General features: G+C 48.0%; 2 protein-coding genes across 2 annotated transcripts in view; one reads left to right on the top strand and one right to left on the bottom strand.

Annotated features, from left to right (window-relative positions):
- Positions 1-9,464: 9,464 nt before the first annotated feature.
- On the bottom strand, positions 9,465-12,557 carry CBY3 (chibby family member 3). Its single transcript, XM_049091883.1, has 3 exons — positions 12,510-12,557; positions 11,358-11,497; positions 9,465-10,170 (listed from the first exon to the last, which is right to left on the bottom strand). The coding sequence occupies exons 1-3, from the start codon at positions 12,555-12,557 to the stop codon at positions 9,480-9,482; spliced, it is 879 nt and encodes a 292-aa protein (XP_048947840.1). The 3' UTR covers positions 9,465-9,479.
- CANX (calnexin) overlaps positions 9,499-15,731 on the top strand; it is a 50,661-nt gene continuing 44,428 nt past the window's right edge. The window contains exon 1 of the mRNA XM_049116476.1: positions 9,499-9,671. The gene's annotated coding sequence lies outside the window, so the exon portion shown is untranslated. The remainder of the gene's footprint in view (positions 9,672-15,731) is intronic.

Below are 15,731 nucleotides of genomic sequence, written 5' to 3'. Positions count from 1 at the left end.
GGACCAGTTAGAAACGGACTGAGTTATATGATACTATAGTATCATATGGGCAGCGGTGCCAGTTAGCTGCCCTCGGCCACTCCTGCCGCCCAGGGTCCACTGCAAGGCTTCCTCTCTCCCTGTCTGTGCTGCTCTCAGTTGTTCCTGGTGACCAAGTGAGTTCTGTGGGCCTTTGCTCCCTATCCAGTCCATCTCTGGCTGCCACAGGCTTCTGTGGCAATCTGGGCCCACGTGTGTGGAGATGCATATAGGACATCCTGGGCACAGCCTTCTGAGTGCTCTTGTTCTTGACCTGGACATGTTTGAGAGAGGACAGCAGGATGGGGGTATATGTGGGTGGCCTCCCAGCCTGCATAGTGAAGGGGGCCCACCCTGGTAGGAGTGGCCCCAGGTGCAAGAAAGGAGGTCTGCCTGTGTCAGAACTGATGGAGGGCGGGGGTAAAGTGACCATGGACAGCTGTATAACACTGAAGTCCAGTGGAAGCAGGACAAGTGGAAAACTGCTGTGAGGCCACGGCCACTTCACTCCTCAGACCCCAGGCAAGCAGCTGATCATGCAGGAGACACCTGGGCCGGCTGGGCCCCCATGAAAGGCAGGAGGCAAAGTTCTGTCATAGCCAGCAAGATGTCAGTGTGCAACCCTCCTGGACATCAGATCACCGTCTGTGATGGCTCAGTGCTCACATCTGTTCCTCACCCCTGGGATTCCACCTGTGTTCTCAGGAGGACATCTGTCTGGGAATTGCAGGCTGTCTTCTGGAGAGATAGTTTTTGAGATATGGCCTGTTTTTCCTCCTCATGTCTGTGCTTCTTATGATCTGGCTAATATTCCATCCTGGACCCAAGCTCTACACAGTCACCACTAACCATGTGTTCTTGCTTTTCATTGCACTAAGACACAGAGGACAACAAATTGACCATCGTCACCATTTTGGAGGGTACACAGTGGCAACGATCACCACCATCCATCCCCGATCGCTTGAACCACTTACCATCTTTATTGACCACTGTTACTGCCCAGTTGCTCTCCGTCACCTGGGCTGCTGGGGTGGGTTGAGATCCACGTCCCAGGATCATGGACACTGCCTGCTGAGCCTGCTTCTGGTTCTGACATTTGCCTCCTGTTATGGACTATGTCCAAGCCACCCCCACTCCCAAATTCATGTGGCAAAACCCTGCCCCCACAATGTGATGGCATTGAGAGGTGGGGCCTTCGTAGCTGAATGGGGTTTGATGAGGTCATGACATGGAGCCCTCATGATGGGATTAGTGCCCTCACAGGAGTCATCAGAGCGCTTGCTTCCCCCCTCCGTTCTCTGTCACATGAGGACACAAGGGGAAGTGGGCCATCTGTAAGAGAGCCCTCACCTGGGCATGCTGGCCCCCTGATCTTGAACTTCCCACCAATTTCTGTTGTGTAAAAGCCACCCAGTCTGTGGTATTTTAAAGTTTTTTTTTCTTTTTCTTTTTTTTTTTTTTAATTTTTATTTATTTACTTATGATAGTCACAGAGAGAGAGAGAGGCAGAGACACAGGCAGAGGGAGAAGCAGGCTCCATGCACCGGGAGCCCGACGTGGGACTCGATCCCGGGTCTCCAGGATCGCGCCCTGGGCCAAAGGCAGGCGCTAAACCGCTGCGCCACCCAGGGATCCCAAGTTTTTTTTTCTTATTTATTTATTCATAGAGACAGAGAGAGAGAGAGAGAGAGAGAGAGGCAGAGACACAGGCAGAGGGAGAAGCAGGATTCATGCAGAGAGCCCGATGTGGGACTCGATCCAGGGTCTCCAGGATCAAGCCCTGGGCTGCAGGCGGCGCTAAACCTCTGCGCCACCGGGGCTGCCCTAGTCTGTGGTATTTTGATAGCAGCCTGAACTAAGATACACCAAAAGGGTCTGAATTTGGTCCATCACTGTCACATTTCTCCATGTCCCCTCTTGCCTAGTCTCCTTGTTAGTATTTGTAGCCAGTATATGTCTTACTCCACATTTTCAGGGGTGCTAGGAAATGTGGTTTAAAAATGTTTTTCTTTAACTTAGTTTGTATGCCAAACCTGCCACTCTACTGCAGTGGTAGAAACCTAGCTTCAGTTTGGAGCTTTCCCTACCTACCTTTGCTTAGGACGAGTCCAAATAGGAAGGCATGTCTCTGCAGGCATGTCTCTCGTCCTTGCTCTCCACCCCTTCTACTCCTCGCTACCTCCTTTGGCTGCCCATTTATTTTGCTTCTAGGGACACCATGGCATTGCCAGAGAGCTCTGAGAAGCAAGACACCCCAAACACATAGCAGTCACTCTAACTTGCTGCAAAGTGTGCCCTTCTGCAAAGTATGCCCTTCTGTCTTAAGTACCATGTCACCAGTGGAATGGTTAAATGCCATTCAAGAATCCCATCATTTCCAATGACATGAGGGAACCCAGCTCCGTGGCAGCAATCTCCTGCTGTCAACTCTGGCTGACAGGGGACAGCGGCCAACAGCTTCTGGATGACTCAATGCCCTCCTCACTGTCTTGTCCTCTACTGCTTTAGTGGAGGGAGCATCCTCTGGGAAGCTACCAAAGAACAGTTAAATGGTCAACCTTCTGGTTTTATGTAATACACCTATTCTAACATTCCCACTCCTCCGAGCCTTTATGCACCTTCTTTAAAACTCAGCCAAGGCACAAAACAAAAAACAAAACAAAACAAAACAAACTCAGCCAAGGCAATTCTGGCATCTCCACCTCATTGACTGAGGCCACCATCATGTCCAAACTTTCGGAGTCATTTAGGATAAGCTCTGAATGTTCTTGGCAGGACTTTGGGTCTTGAGTCATGGAAAATGCTCTTGTATCAATCGACTCCTATCCAATATTATATATCCTTCCCCCATCTAGTACCTTCAAGATCCACTCCTGCATGTGCTCCCCCCTAGGTCCTGCGGTTAGATCTATCCTGCAACTTTCGGGTGACTGAGCTATTTCCTCCTAGAGTAGAAACTGTGCTTCACAGCTTAGGCTAAGCTGAGACCCAATTCTAGTTGATGGTCTGGAGGCAACGAGCAGAGGTGATCCAGAGAGTGATTAGCATCATTTCAGAAGATATTCACTTCAGGTGAGATTTTTGCATGGCCTCCAGGCAAAATGAGGCTATTCTCTTTCAAGAGGAAGGAAGCACCAGCTGCTGGCCAGGAGGATTCAGGGCCTCTAGGGCTCACGATTCTTAGGTATATTCACCCAAACATCCCATGCCAGGCCTCAGGATCCCATCGCCCCTGTTCAATGCCCTGACTTTAGCACAGGAAAATTGTTGAGGATGCACAGGTCTCCTCTGCACCTCTGCTGCCCTTATGATTGCCTCGTGGGTCTCCTTGTCAGCATGCTCTGCTTTCTGGCTGCAAAGTGAACATTTGCTTTTGTTGCCTCAAGGGACTTTCTGGTTTTCCTATCATGTCCTGTGTTGGATGGGCTCACTTGAGCCTTCCGTTCTTTCTGCAAAGTTTCTAAAGCAGGCTTAGAAAAACAAACCACCTCCATAATCCTCATAGATAGCGCTACTTTCCTATCTTTTTTTTTTTAAGATTTTATTTATTTATTAATGAGAGACACACAGAAAGAGGCAGAGACACAGGCAGAGGGAGAAGCAGGCTCCATGTAGGGAGCCCAATGCAGGATTCGTTCCGGGTCTCCAGGATCAGGCCCTGGGCTGAAGGCAGCGCTAAAGTGCTAAGCCACCTGGGTCACCCCTTCCCTATCTTTCAAGTGACAAAGCTATTTATGAGCCCAGCTCTCCCTTCAACTTCTCATTCCAATCTACCAATCTTATGCTTCAGGACATGGGGGGTTGTCACCAACCCCCTGGCCAAGAGTGGTGATTGTTGCCTTCTGAATGGCAGAGGAGCCATTCTTCTAGATTCCTATTCCTACAGTCTCCCTTCTAGGGCTACTCCCTACTGTTTTAGCTTGAGGCCCCATAAAAGCAGAGCCTGCGTCTAGAACTTGAGTGCAGTTGATTTGGTAGAGATGAATCCAGGAAACAGGAGAAAGGGAGTGATACCAGGTAGAAGGAAAATTCAACAAAGCGTATTTTGGCTCCTGTCCCTTATGTGAAGGTTGGGTCAGAAAGGCATTAACTCATCTGCACTCCCAGGCTAGGCCTGTGGGTTGAGAGAGCTTCTGAGGCTTAGGAGAAAGCCACAGGAGACACTTGAAATGAGGCACTGACAGTGTACATGGGGCCATCTACCATAGCTGTGGCTAAAGTCAGAAGTGAGCTGCTCAGATATAACAAGAAGTTCCAACACATCTAACAAGGGGTCAGAAATCTGTGACAAGGCACCTGGGTGGCTCAGTGATTGAGTGTCTGCCTTTGACTTAGGTTGTGATCTTGGGGTCCTAGGATTGAGTCCTGCATTGGGCTCCCCGCAGGGAGACTGCTTCTCCCTCTGCCTGTGTCTCTGCCTCTCTCTGTTTGTCTCTCATGAATAAATAAAATCTTAAAATAAAAAAAAAGAAAGAAAGAAATCTGTGACAATGCCAAAGGCCAAATACCATCTGCTCCCAGGGATTCAGGTGCCTGTGTCTATAGACCTTTGTTCAATCTAGAACTATTTGGAGAGGGCCTAGTAAGTGTTGCTAAGCACTTTTCTACACTGAGATATAGGAAACCACAGAGTGAAAAGCCCTGTGGAGCTTACATCCTAGTGAGGGGGAGGCAGAGAAGACGGACAATAAAATAGCATGCCAAGTGGTTATAGATTTTAGAAAACAAAATAGGAAAGGAGGACCTGTTGTCCTGCTTTGGTTGGGGCCAGGGGACAAGATGCACTTCTTTTAACAGAGTCATCAGGGAAAACCTGGCTGAAAAGGTGACATTTAAGCAGACACCCAAAGGAAGTGAGAGTAAAACCAGCCAGATACTGAGGAGAAGGAAGAGTGAGGGAGGAGGGATATCAGGAGCTTGTAACGCCCCAGAAGCCAGGTGACGACAGTTTTGAGGAGGAGGAGGAGGGGTCAAGTGCAAGAAATGCTGCTGATGGGCCAAGATGAGGATGAAGAATTGGCCAAAGTCAACAACACTGGCGGTGATGGCATCTTTGAGGAGAGCAGTCTGGGGAGAGGGGGAATGCGGAGACACCCCAACTCAAGGGGGATTAAGAGTGAAGAGGGAAGGGAGGAACTGAGGACAGTGAATACAAGCAACTTTTTGGAGTTTCCTTACAAAGGGAAGTGAAAAAATGGGGCAGTAGCTGGAAAGGAATGTCAGGTCAAGAAAGGATAGGTTTTGCAAGATGGAAGACCTACTAGGTACTCTACTCTCATTTCCCTTCATCTTTCCTCTAGCTGTTGACAAATTTGTGGCCTTTTTGACCTTCCTGCTCAGGCCCAAAAATATTTTTTGCAGAGGTCTTATCCCCTAAGAGTTCTGAGCTGGAGGAGGTGAAAGCTACAAAGAGTCCTTTGTTCCTGCTTTCTGCTCTGTCACATCCCTCCCTGGGGCAATGAGTTTAGCTGCCTCTGTAAGGGGTGAAATTCCACAGCAGAAAGAACAAAGTCAGATATCTCAAAATATCATACTGCTCCATTTATTTTGGGCCCTTTAGCCACTTGGATGACTTTCCCTAAACGTGGGGCTCCCTGCCTGCCCACCTGTCTGGTAGGGCAGATACTTTACTCTAGAACTATTTATTTTCAAATATTCTGACTAAAGCGATATTCCGTAAACTTTAGGCATTCCTGGATCACTGTTATGATTTTGGCTGTTTTGCCACAGCTCCTATAGTTTTTACTCCATATTTTTATATAAAGCACTTTCCTTTAACATTCTTTTTTATTGTGGTAAAATTCGCCTGGCCTAAAACTCACTAAAGTGTACAATTCAGGGACGCCTGGGTGGCTCAGTGGTTGAGCATCTGCCTTCGACTCAGGGCATAATCCTGGGATCCAGGATCGAGTCCCACATCAGGCTCCTTGCAGGGAGCCTGCTTCTCCTTCTGGGCAGCTCAGGTGGCTCAGCGGTTTAATGCTGCCTTCAGCCCAGGGCCTGATCTTGGAGACCCGGGATCAAGTCCTGCGTTGGGCTCCCTGCATGGAGTCTGCTTCTCCCTCTGCCTCTCTCCCTCTGTCTCTCTGTCTCTCTCATGAATAAATAAAATCCTTAAAAAAAAAAAAAGTGTACAATTCAGTGGCTTTTAGAACATACACAGTGTTGTGCCACCATTACCAAACAGTTCCAAAACCTTTTTCATCACTCTAAAAGGGAATTCTTGGGATGCCTGGGTGGCTTGGTGGTTAAGCATATGCCTTCAGATCAAGTCCTGCATCGGGCTCCCCGTGGGGAGCATGCTTCTCCCTCTGCCTATGTCTGCCTCTCTATGTCTCTCATGAATAAATAAAATCTTTAAAAAATAAAATAAAATAATAAAATAAAATAATAATAAAATAATATAAAAATAAAATAAAATAAAAAATAAAATAAAATAAAATAAAATAAAATAAAATAAAATGGAACTCTTCACCTGCCAAGCAGTTCCTCCCTCCTTCCCTCTTCCCCCAGCCCTTGGTGACCACCAATCTGCTTCCTATCTCTATGGATTTGCCTATTATGGATATTTTACATAAACAGAATTATGTAGGGGTGCCGATGGCTCAGTCTGTTGAGGATCTGCCTTTGGCTCAGGTCATGATCCCAGGGTCCTGAGATCAAGTTCCGCTTTGGGGTCCCCACTCAGGGAGGAGTCTGCTTCTCCCTCTCTCTCAGACTCTTTCTTACCTCCTCACTCATGTTCTCTCAAAATCTTAACAAAAAAATAAGCAGAATCATAAAATACATGGTTCTTTCTGTATAGCTTCTTTCACTTAATATTTCTCCATTAGTGCCTTCTTTTCGTTTTTTTCCCTAGTGTTATTATTTTGGTTCCCTTCTTATTTCCTTTTCTGTATATAGTTTTTTTTCTTAGTGTTATTTTAAATATTTTATTTTTAAATTTTATTTAATATATATATTTAAAATTTTATTTAGTTGAATTAGAGAGAAAGCATAGGAGGGAGGGGCAGAGGGAGAGAAGCCATCTAGGTGCCCTAGTGTATATATATAAAATTTTAAATTTTGCAGACTCCCAGACTCTATGCAGGGAGCCTGATGTGGGACTCAATCTCAGGACTCCAGGATTAGGCCCTGAACCAAAGGCAGATGCTCAACAGCTGAGCTACCCAGGTCTCTCCCTCTCTCTCTCTCTCTCTCTCTCTATATATATATATATATATATATATATGTATTTTTTTTTTAAGTAATCTCTGGGCCATCTCGTGATCTCAGGGTCCTGGGGATCCCTTTGGGGAGCCTGCTTCTCCCTCTGCCTGTGTCTCTGCCACTTATTTATGAAAGAGACAGAGAGAGAGAGAGGCAGAGACACAGGCAGAGGGAGAAGCAGGCTCCATGCAGGGAGCCCGACGCGGGACTTGATCCCGGGACTCCAGGATCACGCCCTGGGCTGAAGGCAGGCGCTATACTGCTGAGCCACCCAGGGATCCCCCAATAAATAAAATCTTAAAAAAAAAAAATCATCTCTACACGCAACCTGGGGCTTGAACTCATCACCACCCAGAGATCAAGAGTCATTTGCTCTTCCAAATAAGCCAGCAAGACCCTCCCCCTTTCTTAGTTTAAAAGGAAAATTTATTTCAAATTTATTTCAAATTTTAGTTCATCATAACTATTTTAAATACTTTAATCAATATTAATGTAAATGTAGAATTATTAAAATACAAAAAAAAAGCACTGCTCAAAAGAAATGTTTTTAAACTTAGTGTCTAATGACCTGTTTGTGTTGTTTTGCTGATTGAATTAATAAGGCCACCTTTTAATACAAAGTAGTTGTCCAGTAATCCCTAGTCTACTCCTGAAACAAGGTTAGGCTGGGGCAGGACACCCACTTCTCTCACAGCTGTCATATGGCCCTAGCGAAATGAGTCCACAGTCTCAAGTTTCAGTGGCTGCAGAAATGCAGTCTACATTCCAGGGAAAAGGTTACAGATTGCTGAGACCAGTGTCACCATCTTTTGTTGTGCAGCCACATCATCCACAAGTACAGTACACTCCCCGAAGCACCTTATATAATACCTTGTATAGGGATCCCTGGGTGGCGCAGCGGTTTAGCGCCTGCCTTTGGCCCAGGGCGCGATCCTGGAGACCCGGGATCAAATCCTACGTCGGGCTCCCGGTGCATGGGGCCTGCTTCTCCCTCTGCCTGTGTCTCTGCCTCTCTCTCTCATTCTGTGTGACTATCATAAATAAATTTTTAAAAAGTACCTTGTATATATGGGGGTTGGGGAAATGGGCTCCCCAAGTCCTGAGAAAGAACACTGATCCAGAAGGGATCTAGGAAGAGATCACACTCAGACACCTACAAAAAGAAAGAAGTGAAGCTACCAGGAGGTGACAGTCACACTTCAGCCCAAGGGAACTGCTGCTGTACAGAATGAAGGAGATCCAGGGTAACCAAGTCTCTTTTTCAAAAGAACACAAGAAATCCGGATATTTAATGTGAAATCTGCAAATTCTGAAATGTTGGCAACGAATGCAAAATTTTTATTTTTTTTTATTTTTATTTTTTTTCCGAATGCAAAATTTTTAAACAATATGAGTGGAGCAAATCCTGTGTACAGGATTTGCCCTGGAGAGTGCTTATTTGTACCCTGGGTGAGACAAACCCTTTATTCTACAGAGGAGAAAAAGAGCCCTATAACAGAGAAGACATTCGCCAAAAGCTACACAGCCAGGTGGGAGAGGCTGAGCCCAGTTTCCAGAAAGCTGCATAATATACACTCACTCTGGGGCACCTGGGTGGCTCAGTGGTTGAGCATCCGCCTTTGGCTCCGGTCGTGATCCCTAAACGGGATCCCGGGATGCCCTCCCGCACTGAGCTCCCTGCAGGGAGCCTGCTTCTCCCTCTGCCTGTGTCTCTGCCTCTCTCTCTCTCTCTCTCTCTCTCTCTCTCTCTCGGTCTCTCATGAATAAATAAATAGAATATTTAAATTTAAAAAATACACTCACTCTGGCCTCAGGTTGAAACCCCTCTGGCCTGAGGGGCGCCTCTAAGCCCGGGGGAGCTAGGGGGAAGCCGCCCCCTCCGCCCGGCGGCCTCACCTCACTCTCCATCACCCCAAGGCATCGCTGCCTCCCCGACCCGGTCCTCCGTCCCTGGGGCCAAGAACGCCACCGCCTGCCCCTGCTTGCCATCTTCGCGCCCCTTCCGCTGCCCCCTCCGCGAGTACCGCCTCCCACCTCGCGTTCCCAGCTGGCGGCACACACACCTTCCCCCGCCGCCCTTACCGCGCCCTCCCGAGACCGGCTCCTAGCGGAGTCACCCGCGCACGCTGCAGACTGACAGGACCCGACCCGCCGGTCCCGAGCCCCCGGCCCCGCCCACTCCGCCGCCCACTAACGCGCCCGGCAGGTCGCGAGAAGCGAAGTGCGCGTGCGCCGCACGAGCTTTTATTGCGTCACCGCGACTCCAGAGCGCGCGGCTCGATCATGAGCACGCCGCTCGCGCCCTCGCGCTTGCGCATCTTCCTCTGCCAGGCGCGCGCCGCGGCAGCCGGGCTGGCCTCGGAGTCGAGCTTCTGCTCCAGCAGGTGCATGCGCGCCGTGGTCTCGGTCAGCATGTCCATAAGCAGTTCCTGCTGCAGCTTCAGGTAGTTGTTCTCCTCCAGCAGCACCTGGCTCTTGGCCCGCTGCCCCGGCGCCTTCCAGCCCATCGAGATGGTCGGCGAGGGCAGCGGCGCCTGCGACCGCACCGGCAGCCCCTCGGCGGTCCACCGGCCGCCGCGGAACACGAAGGCCTCGTTGCTCAGGCGCGTGCGCGGCGCCCCGTAGCTGAGGCCCAGCTCGGTCTGGCGCGTCCGGTGGTCCAGCAGGTAGAAGGCGGACATGGAGGAGATGCGGCGCAGCGGCGGCCGCCGTGGCGAGAAGCGCCGCGAGAAGTGGTCCTCCCAGAACTGCCGCAGCTCCCCCCACAGGCGGCCGGTGTGCCGGGTAGCCGGGCACCCGAAGGCCTCCAGGGCGAGGGCCGAGTGGGCCTTGTCTGGCCCGTGGGTGCCGGATGCCGAGCCTCGGGGACGTGGGCGAGCGGGGCTGCGCCCTTGCCTCCGGAGCCCCGGTGTCCAGAATGATGAAGGCGACCCAGGGGCACTGCTGGGGAGCAAGAGTCCGGGTGAGCAGCCAGCTTGGACAAGCTGTCCCCTTGAACCGCGAGAACCGGTGGATGAGGCTTAGCTTTGAGGCTGGCACCAGGGGCTAACCAGCTGCTGGTCGCCGAGGAGCCCACCCCGGCGCACGGGCGCTGACGGCGGTCTCCTGAAACTAACGTCCCCAAACACCACTCTGTGTCAGGTCCCGGGAACATATATGCAGATGAAGGACCACACGCCTAGCTTTCTGAGCCTTGGGCGGGCTTCTGGGATTATGGGCCCGGGAGAAGGGAACGGTAGAGACAGGTACATGAAAGTTGAGCAGGGCTTTGCCAGGTGAATTGGGGTGGATAAGGGAGCGCCTCTAGGCAGAGTGAAGATCCAGGCACAGCTTGCATTTTCCAGATGTGAGGAAGAGCTTGGGATAGGGCTAGTGTATGGTACTCGGCTAGGAATACAAGAGGAGGCTGGAAAGGGGGCCAAAGCATAAGTTTCATTCTGGCACTGATGGATTACAAAGCCAGGGATAGCTCTGAATTCAGAAAAGTATTCTGTAGGATGTATAAAATAACCAATGCCATTATTGCCACATTCAATTACTTTACAACAAGCTCTGGGCCAGGCCTGCTCTGGGCAGGGGTTCTTAGCCCGTGCCTGCCCTCAAGGTGCTACTGGTCCAGCTTGGAACCCAGATATGTGTGTTGGTGACAGTAGCTCAGTATGCTCAGTGGCATCCTGGGGGCATGTACCATGGGCTAGGACCTATGCTGAGAATTTGAGGGAATAGGAGTTATGCAGGCTCCACATGACTTTTCTCCCAAGCGGACTACATCCTCAAAGAAGCTGAAGTCCAGATAACAACTAGTCTAGGTCTCTGTCTCCCCCAAAGCCTGGAAGTGCTGACTCTTATTCTATGGGAAAAGGACTGTATGCTTTCTTTTAAATTCCCCTTCTCTCCACGGAGGGTGCAAAGGGAAAGAACCCTCTGTCATGCCTTCATCCATCCAACACACTCGTATTCCTCTTGCACATATCTGGGCTGAGGGGATAGTACTATCCCCTAGATCTGGCCCAGTGTGACATCTCTGAAAGCCCAAAGAGGGCCCAAGAGGTGCAGCCAGCCCCACCCTCATGGCTGCATCTTCCCAGAGGGCCCTTTTCCAATAATCCTCACTGCAGGTTGTGCCTCACCTGGAGGATGTGTTGGAGGCGCTGAGCTGCTGTCCCAGGCCTGGCCCCTCTCTGAACCGCTCAGCTGCTGTCCACCAGCTATGACTCACAATGCCCGCAAGCCAGACTGGCCCAGGACAGAAGGGGTGCCGACAGTGTAGCTATAAAATAGACGGCTTTCCCCATTTCCCTTTGACACACAGCATTTGCTGTGTTCCAGGCACACCCCTGCAGAGCTGGAAATAGGAATTTGACGTAAGGGAATAAACAAGATAGTCCCTCATGAAGCTTACTTAGGATGTCATGGTTCAAGTTCCCAGAAGCAGAGCCTGAGATAGGAATTCTTGTTTGACTGATTTATTGGGGAAGTGCTCTCAGGAGAAGGGAGTGAAGGAAACAGGACAGGACAGGGAAACAAACTAAAAGAAACAGGAGAGTGGCCTCAAGTGGAAACTAGCTTCAGCCCCATGCCACTGTGTAAATTGCACCCTGGAGTTAGGCCTCCTTACCACAGGAAAGCCGGTCTTTTGTACCCTCTCCCTTCTCTTCCATCCCTCTTTTCCCATCAGTTATTGGCAAGGGCAGCTGTGAGTTGTCAGCCAACACATAAGGCACATATGGGGTGAGTGCATCACCAGGAAAGGGGATCTGTGGGGCCCTAACAGCATAGATGAGGGAGAAAGAATTCTTAAAAATGAAATAACTAAGAATTTGACTGATATATACAATGAAAAAAACCGAGGACTACATAAAATGACTTTAACACATGGTGTTCAGTGAAGGCATTTGATGTTCATGTTAAGACCTGAATGGGGCAGCCTGGGTGGCTCAGCGGTTAGTGCTGCCTTTGGCCCAGGGCGTGATCCTGGAGACCCGGGATCGAGTCCCACATCAGGCTCTCTGCATGGAGCCTGCTTCTCCCTCTGCCTGTGTCTCTGCGTCTCTCTCTCTCTCTCTCTCGAATAAATAAAATCTTAAAAAAAAAAAAAAAAAGAAAGAAAATGACCTGAATGACGAGGAGGCCTCGTGAAGATTGAGGGCTGCAGGCAGAAACGAACTGGGCCTGTTGGGAGGACAAACATCCTGTGTTGAGAAAATGGGAGGTAATGAGTTCAACCCTACCTAGCAAGCGCTCCAAGTTGACTGCCATCACCTCAGCTTGGCATTCCTGACCCCAAGGACCTCTTCCAGGGTCTTCCCAGTTAATTCAGCCTCCTGCATGGCCCTCCAAGGAGTCAGACCCAACTCCAGGGGAGCTCATGTCCTGGAATAGAGCCAGGTGGTACCATCACCTCCTGGGAAACTTTTGAACAGTCTTATTAAGGTATAGTGGATGGGGCACCTGGCAGGCTCAGATGAAAGACCATGCAACTCTTGATCTTGGGAGTCATAAGTTCCAGCCCCATGTTGGCTATAGAGATTTATTAAAAAAAAAAAAAAAAAAAAAAAAACTTTAGGGATCCCTGGGTGGCGCAGCGGTTTGGCGCCTGCCTTTGGCCCAGGGCGCGATCCTGGAGACCCGGGATCGAATCCCACGTCGGGCTCCCGGTGCATGGAGCCTGCTTCTCCCTCTGCCTGTGTCTCTGCCTCTCTCTCTCTCTCTGTGACTATCATAAATAAATAAATTTTAAAAAAATTATTAAAAAAAACTTTAGAAGGTTTTATTTATTCACTTGAGGGAGAGAAAGGGAGAGCATGAGTGAGCAAGCAGTGGGGAGGGACTGGGACAAGCAGACTCTGTGCTGAGCACAGACCCCAACATGGGGTTTGATCCTATGACCCCAAGATCACAACCTGAGCCAAAATGAAAGTCAGATGCCCAACTCCCTGACTGAGCTACCCAGGTACCCCTAGAAAGTAAAATATTTTTTTTTAAGATTTTATTTATTTATTTATTTATTTGAGAGCACAGGCAAGGGGAGCAGCAGAGGGAGAGGGAGATGCATACTTGCCCCCAAGCAGGGAGCCTGATGTGGGGCTCAATCCCAGGACCCTGAGATCACGGCCTGAGCTGAAGGTAGACACTCAATCAACTGAGCCACCCAAGTGCTCCAAAAGTAAAATCTTTTAAAAAATTTTTTGAGGTATAATTGACAATGACAATTTTTTTTTTGGTTAGATTTTTATTTATTTGAGAGAGAGTACATGAACTGAGAGGGAAAAGCAGGCTCCTCTGCTGAATGAATAACTGTGGCAGGTGTATGTTTACCTCTTTATGAAGCTACCAGACTTTTTCTGGAATGATTATACCACACCACCAACAGCAGTGAAAGAGCTTCTGTTCTTCCACATACTTGCCAACACTTTGTATGGTAAACCTTTTTAATTTTTGTCGTTCTGGTGTGTATATCTAAACTGTGGTTTTAATTTCATTTCCATAATGGCTAATGATGTTGACTGTGTCTTCATGTGCTTATTTGTTACCCTCTTTGGTAAATTAAGGTCTTTGCCATTTAAAAAAAAAAAACTGGATTATTTGTCTTATTGAGTATAAGGAGTTCTGTTATGCTAGATAAAAGTGCTTTGGTGGGTATGTTTTACAAATATTTTCTCCAATTCTGTAGCTTTGCCTTTTAAAGGGAAAGTTTTTAATTTTAATTAAGTCCAGCTTATCAATTTTCTCTCTTGTAGTTCTTACTTTTTGTATCATATTTAAGAATTATTTGCCAAACCTAAAATCCCTGAGCTTTTCTCCTCGGTTTTCTTCTAGAAATTTTATGGTTTTAGCTTTACATTTAGGTCTGTGCTACATTAGAATTGATTTTTTTTTTAAGGTTAATTTATTCATTTTAGTGAGAGAGCACAAGTGGGAGGGGCAGATGGAGAGGGAGAGAGAATCTCAGGCAGACTCTGTGCACTGACATGGAGCCCAATGCAGGGCTCAATCTCAATGACCCTGAGATCATGACCTGAGCTAAAACAAGACTCAGACACTTAACCGATTGTGCCACCTACATGCTTTTTTTTTAGTTAATTTTTGTTTATCATGTGAGGTGAGAGATGATTTTTTTTCATATAGATGTCAATGTGACCTAGCACCAATTATAGAAAAGACTAGGCTTTCCTCTCTAGTTGAAATCCTGCTGTTGGTCCTGTGTTTTCCTCCCCTGTTGAAATCCTGTGACTTTATCCAAGTGTTTTTGGCCTCTCTGTTCTCTTCCATTGGTCTCTTTATCTACTCTTGCACCACATCATATTGACTATTGTGGCTTACAGGAAGTCTTTTTTTTAAAGATTTTATTTATTCATGAGAGACACAGAGAAGAAGAGAGGTAGAGACAGAGGGAGAAGCAGGCCCCCTGCAAGGAGCCTGATGCGGGACTTGATCCTGGACCCTGAGCCAAAGGCAGACGCTCAACCACTGAGCCACCCAGGCGTCTCACTTACAGGAAATCTTAATATCTGGTAGTGTATATCTTCCAGCAATATTCTTTAAAGATTGCTTTGGTTTTCTAAGTCCTTTGCAATTACATATAATTGAATTTCCATCCTAATTTTAGAATCTGAATGTCAGTTTCTACAAATAAACCCTCATGCTCACTGTTCAAAGCTCTCTCTTCCTATCACGAGGACATTTGAGAGCTCACATCAGCCCTCAGAAGGTTGTCTGATGGACGTGGAATCAGAGCCCAGGAATATTTTAATCGAGCCAGTGATTCATTCTTTGTCTCTCTGCAAATTGTGTCTGTATTTTTAAGGCTAATTTTCATTAACAATCTCAATATTTCAGGTAGGTCATGGGTTGCCATGGTCTACAATAACTTTTAATTTCCCTTATTACAAAAAAGGGAAACTATGAAACCCAAGGAGGTCTTTTTCTTTGTTTTAATTTTTATTTATTTATGATAGAGAGAGAGAGAGAGAGAGAGAGGGAGGGAGGCAGAGACACAGGCAGAGGGAGAAGCAGCCTCCATGCCCAACATGGGATTCAATCCTGGGTCTCTAGGACCGCACCCTGGGCCAAAGGCAGGCGCCAAATCGCTGCGCCACCCAGGGACCCCCAACCAAAGAGGTCTTTATTTGATGATTTGAATAGGAAAAGTTTAGAGATGAGGAACAATTAACATCTTAACTCCTTTCACAAGCTGATCTTGATTCTAAGGAGTGAAGAAAGTCTGTGTCCATGTCACCACTGGGAAGTTGAGACCTGACACTTTTTAGGAAAGGAGTACCAGGTACCAACAGGTCTGGGTTTAAGGACATAAAGTTCATTCTAAGGGCATCGAGGAAAGGAGAAGAGGACCTAAACATGAATTCTCATTTCCTCACACCACAGACGAATGCCATAGCAACTGTGAATGTCAGTGGATCCCTTCTTTTGGCAACTGAGAAAAATACTCCCCAAACCAAGGAAGCAAACTCTTTTGTTTTGCTCCATGGCTATTCTATTCACTT

This window comes from Canis lupus, chromosome 11 (genome assembly GCF_003254725.2).
Source record: "Canis lupus dingo isolate Sandy chromosome 11, ASM325472v2, whole genome shotgun sequence".
Classification (NCBI taxonomy): Eukaryota; Metazoa; Chordata; class Mammalia; order Carnivora; family Canidae; genus Canis; species Canis lupus.
Note: the sequence above shows the minus strand (reverse complement) of the source record. Positions and strands in the feature narration are given on the sequence as shown.

Excerpts from the sequence above, each read along its gene's own strand:
- CBY3 (XM_049091883.1), bottom strand. The coding sequence starts at position 12,557 with ATGCAGGAGGCTGAATTAACTGGGAAGACCCTGGAAGAGGTCCTTGGG. Across the intron at positions 11,498-12,509 it reads CCCTGGAAGAGGTCCTTGGG|CTACACTGTCGGCACCCCTT; the intron begins GTCAGGAATGCC and ends TCTATTTTATAG. Across the intron at positions 10,171-11,357 it reads GCCTCCAACACATCCTCCAG|CAGTGCCCCTGGGTCGCCTT; the intron begins GTGAGGCACAAC and ends CTTGCTCCCCAG.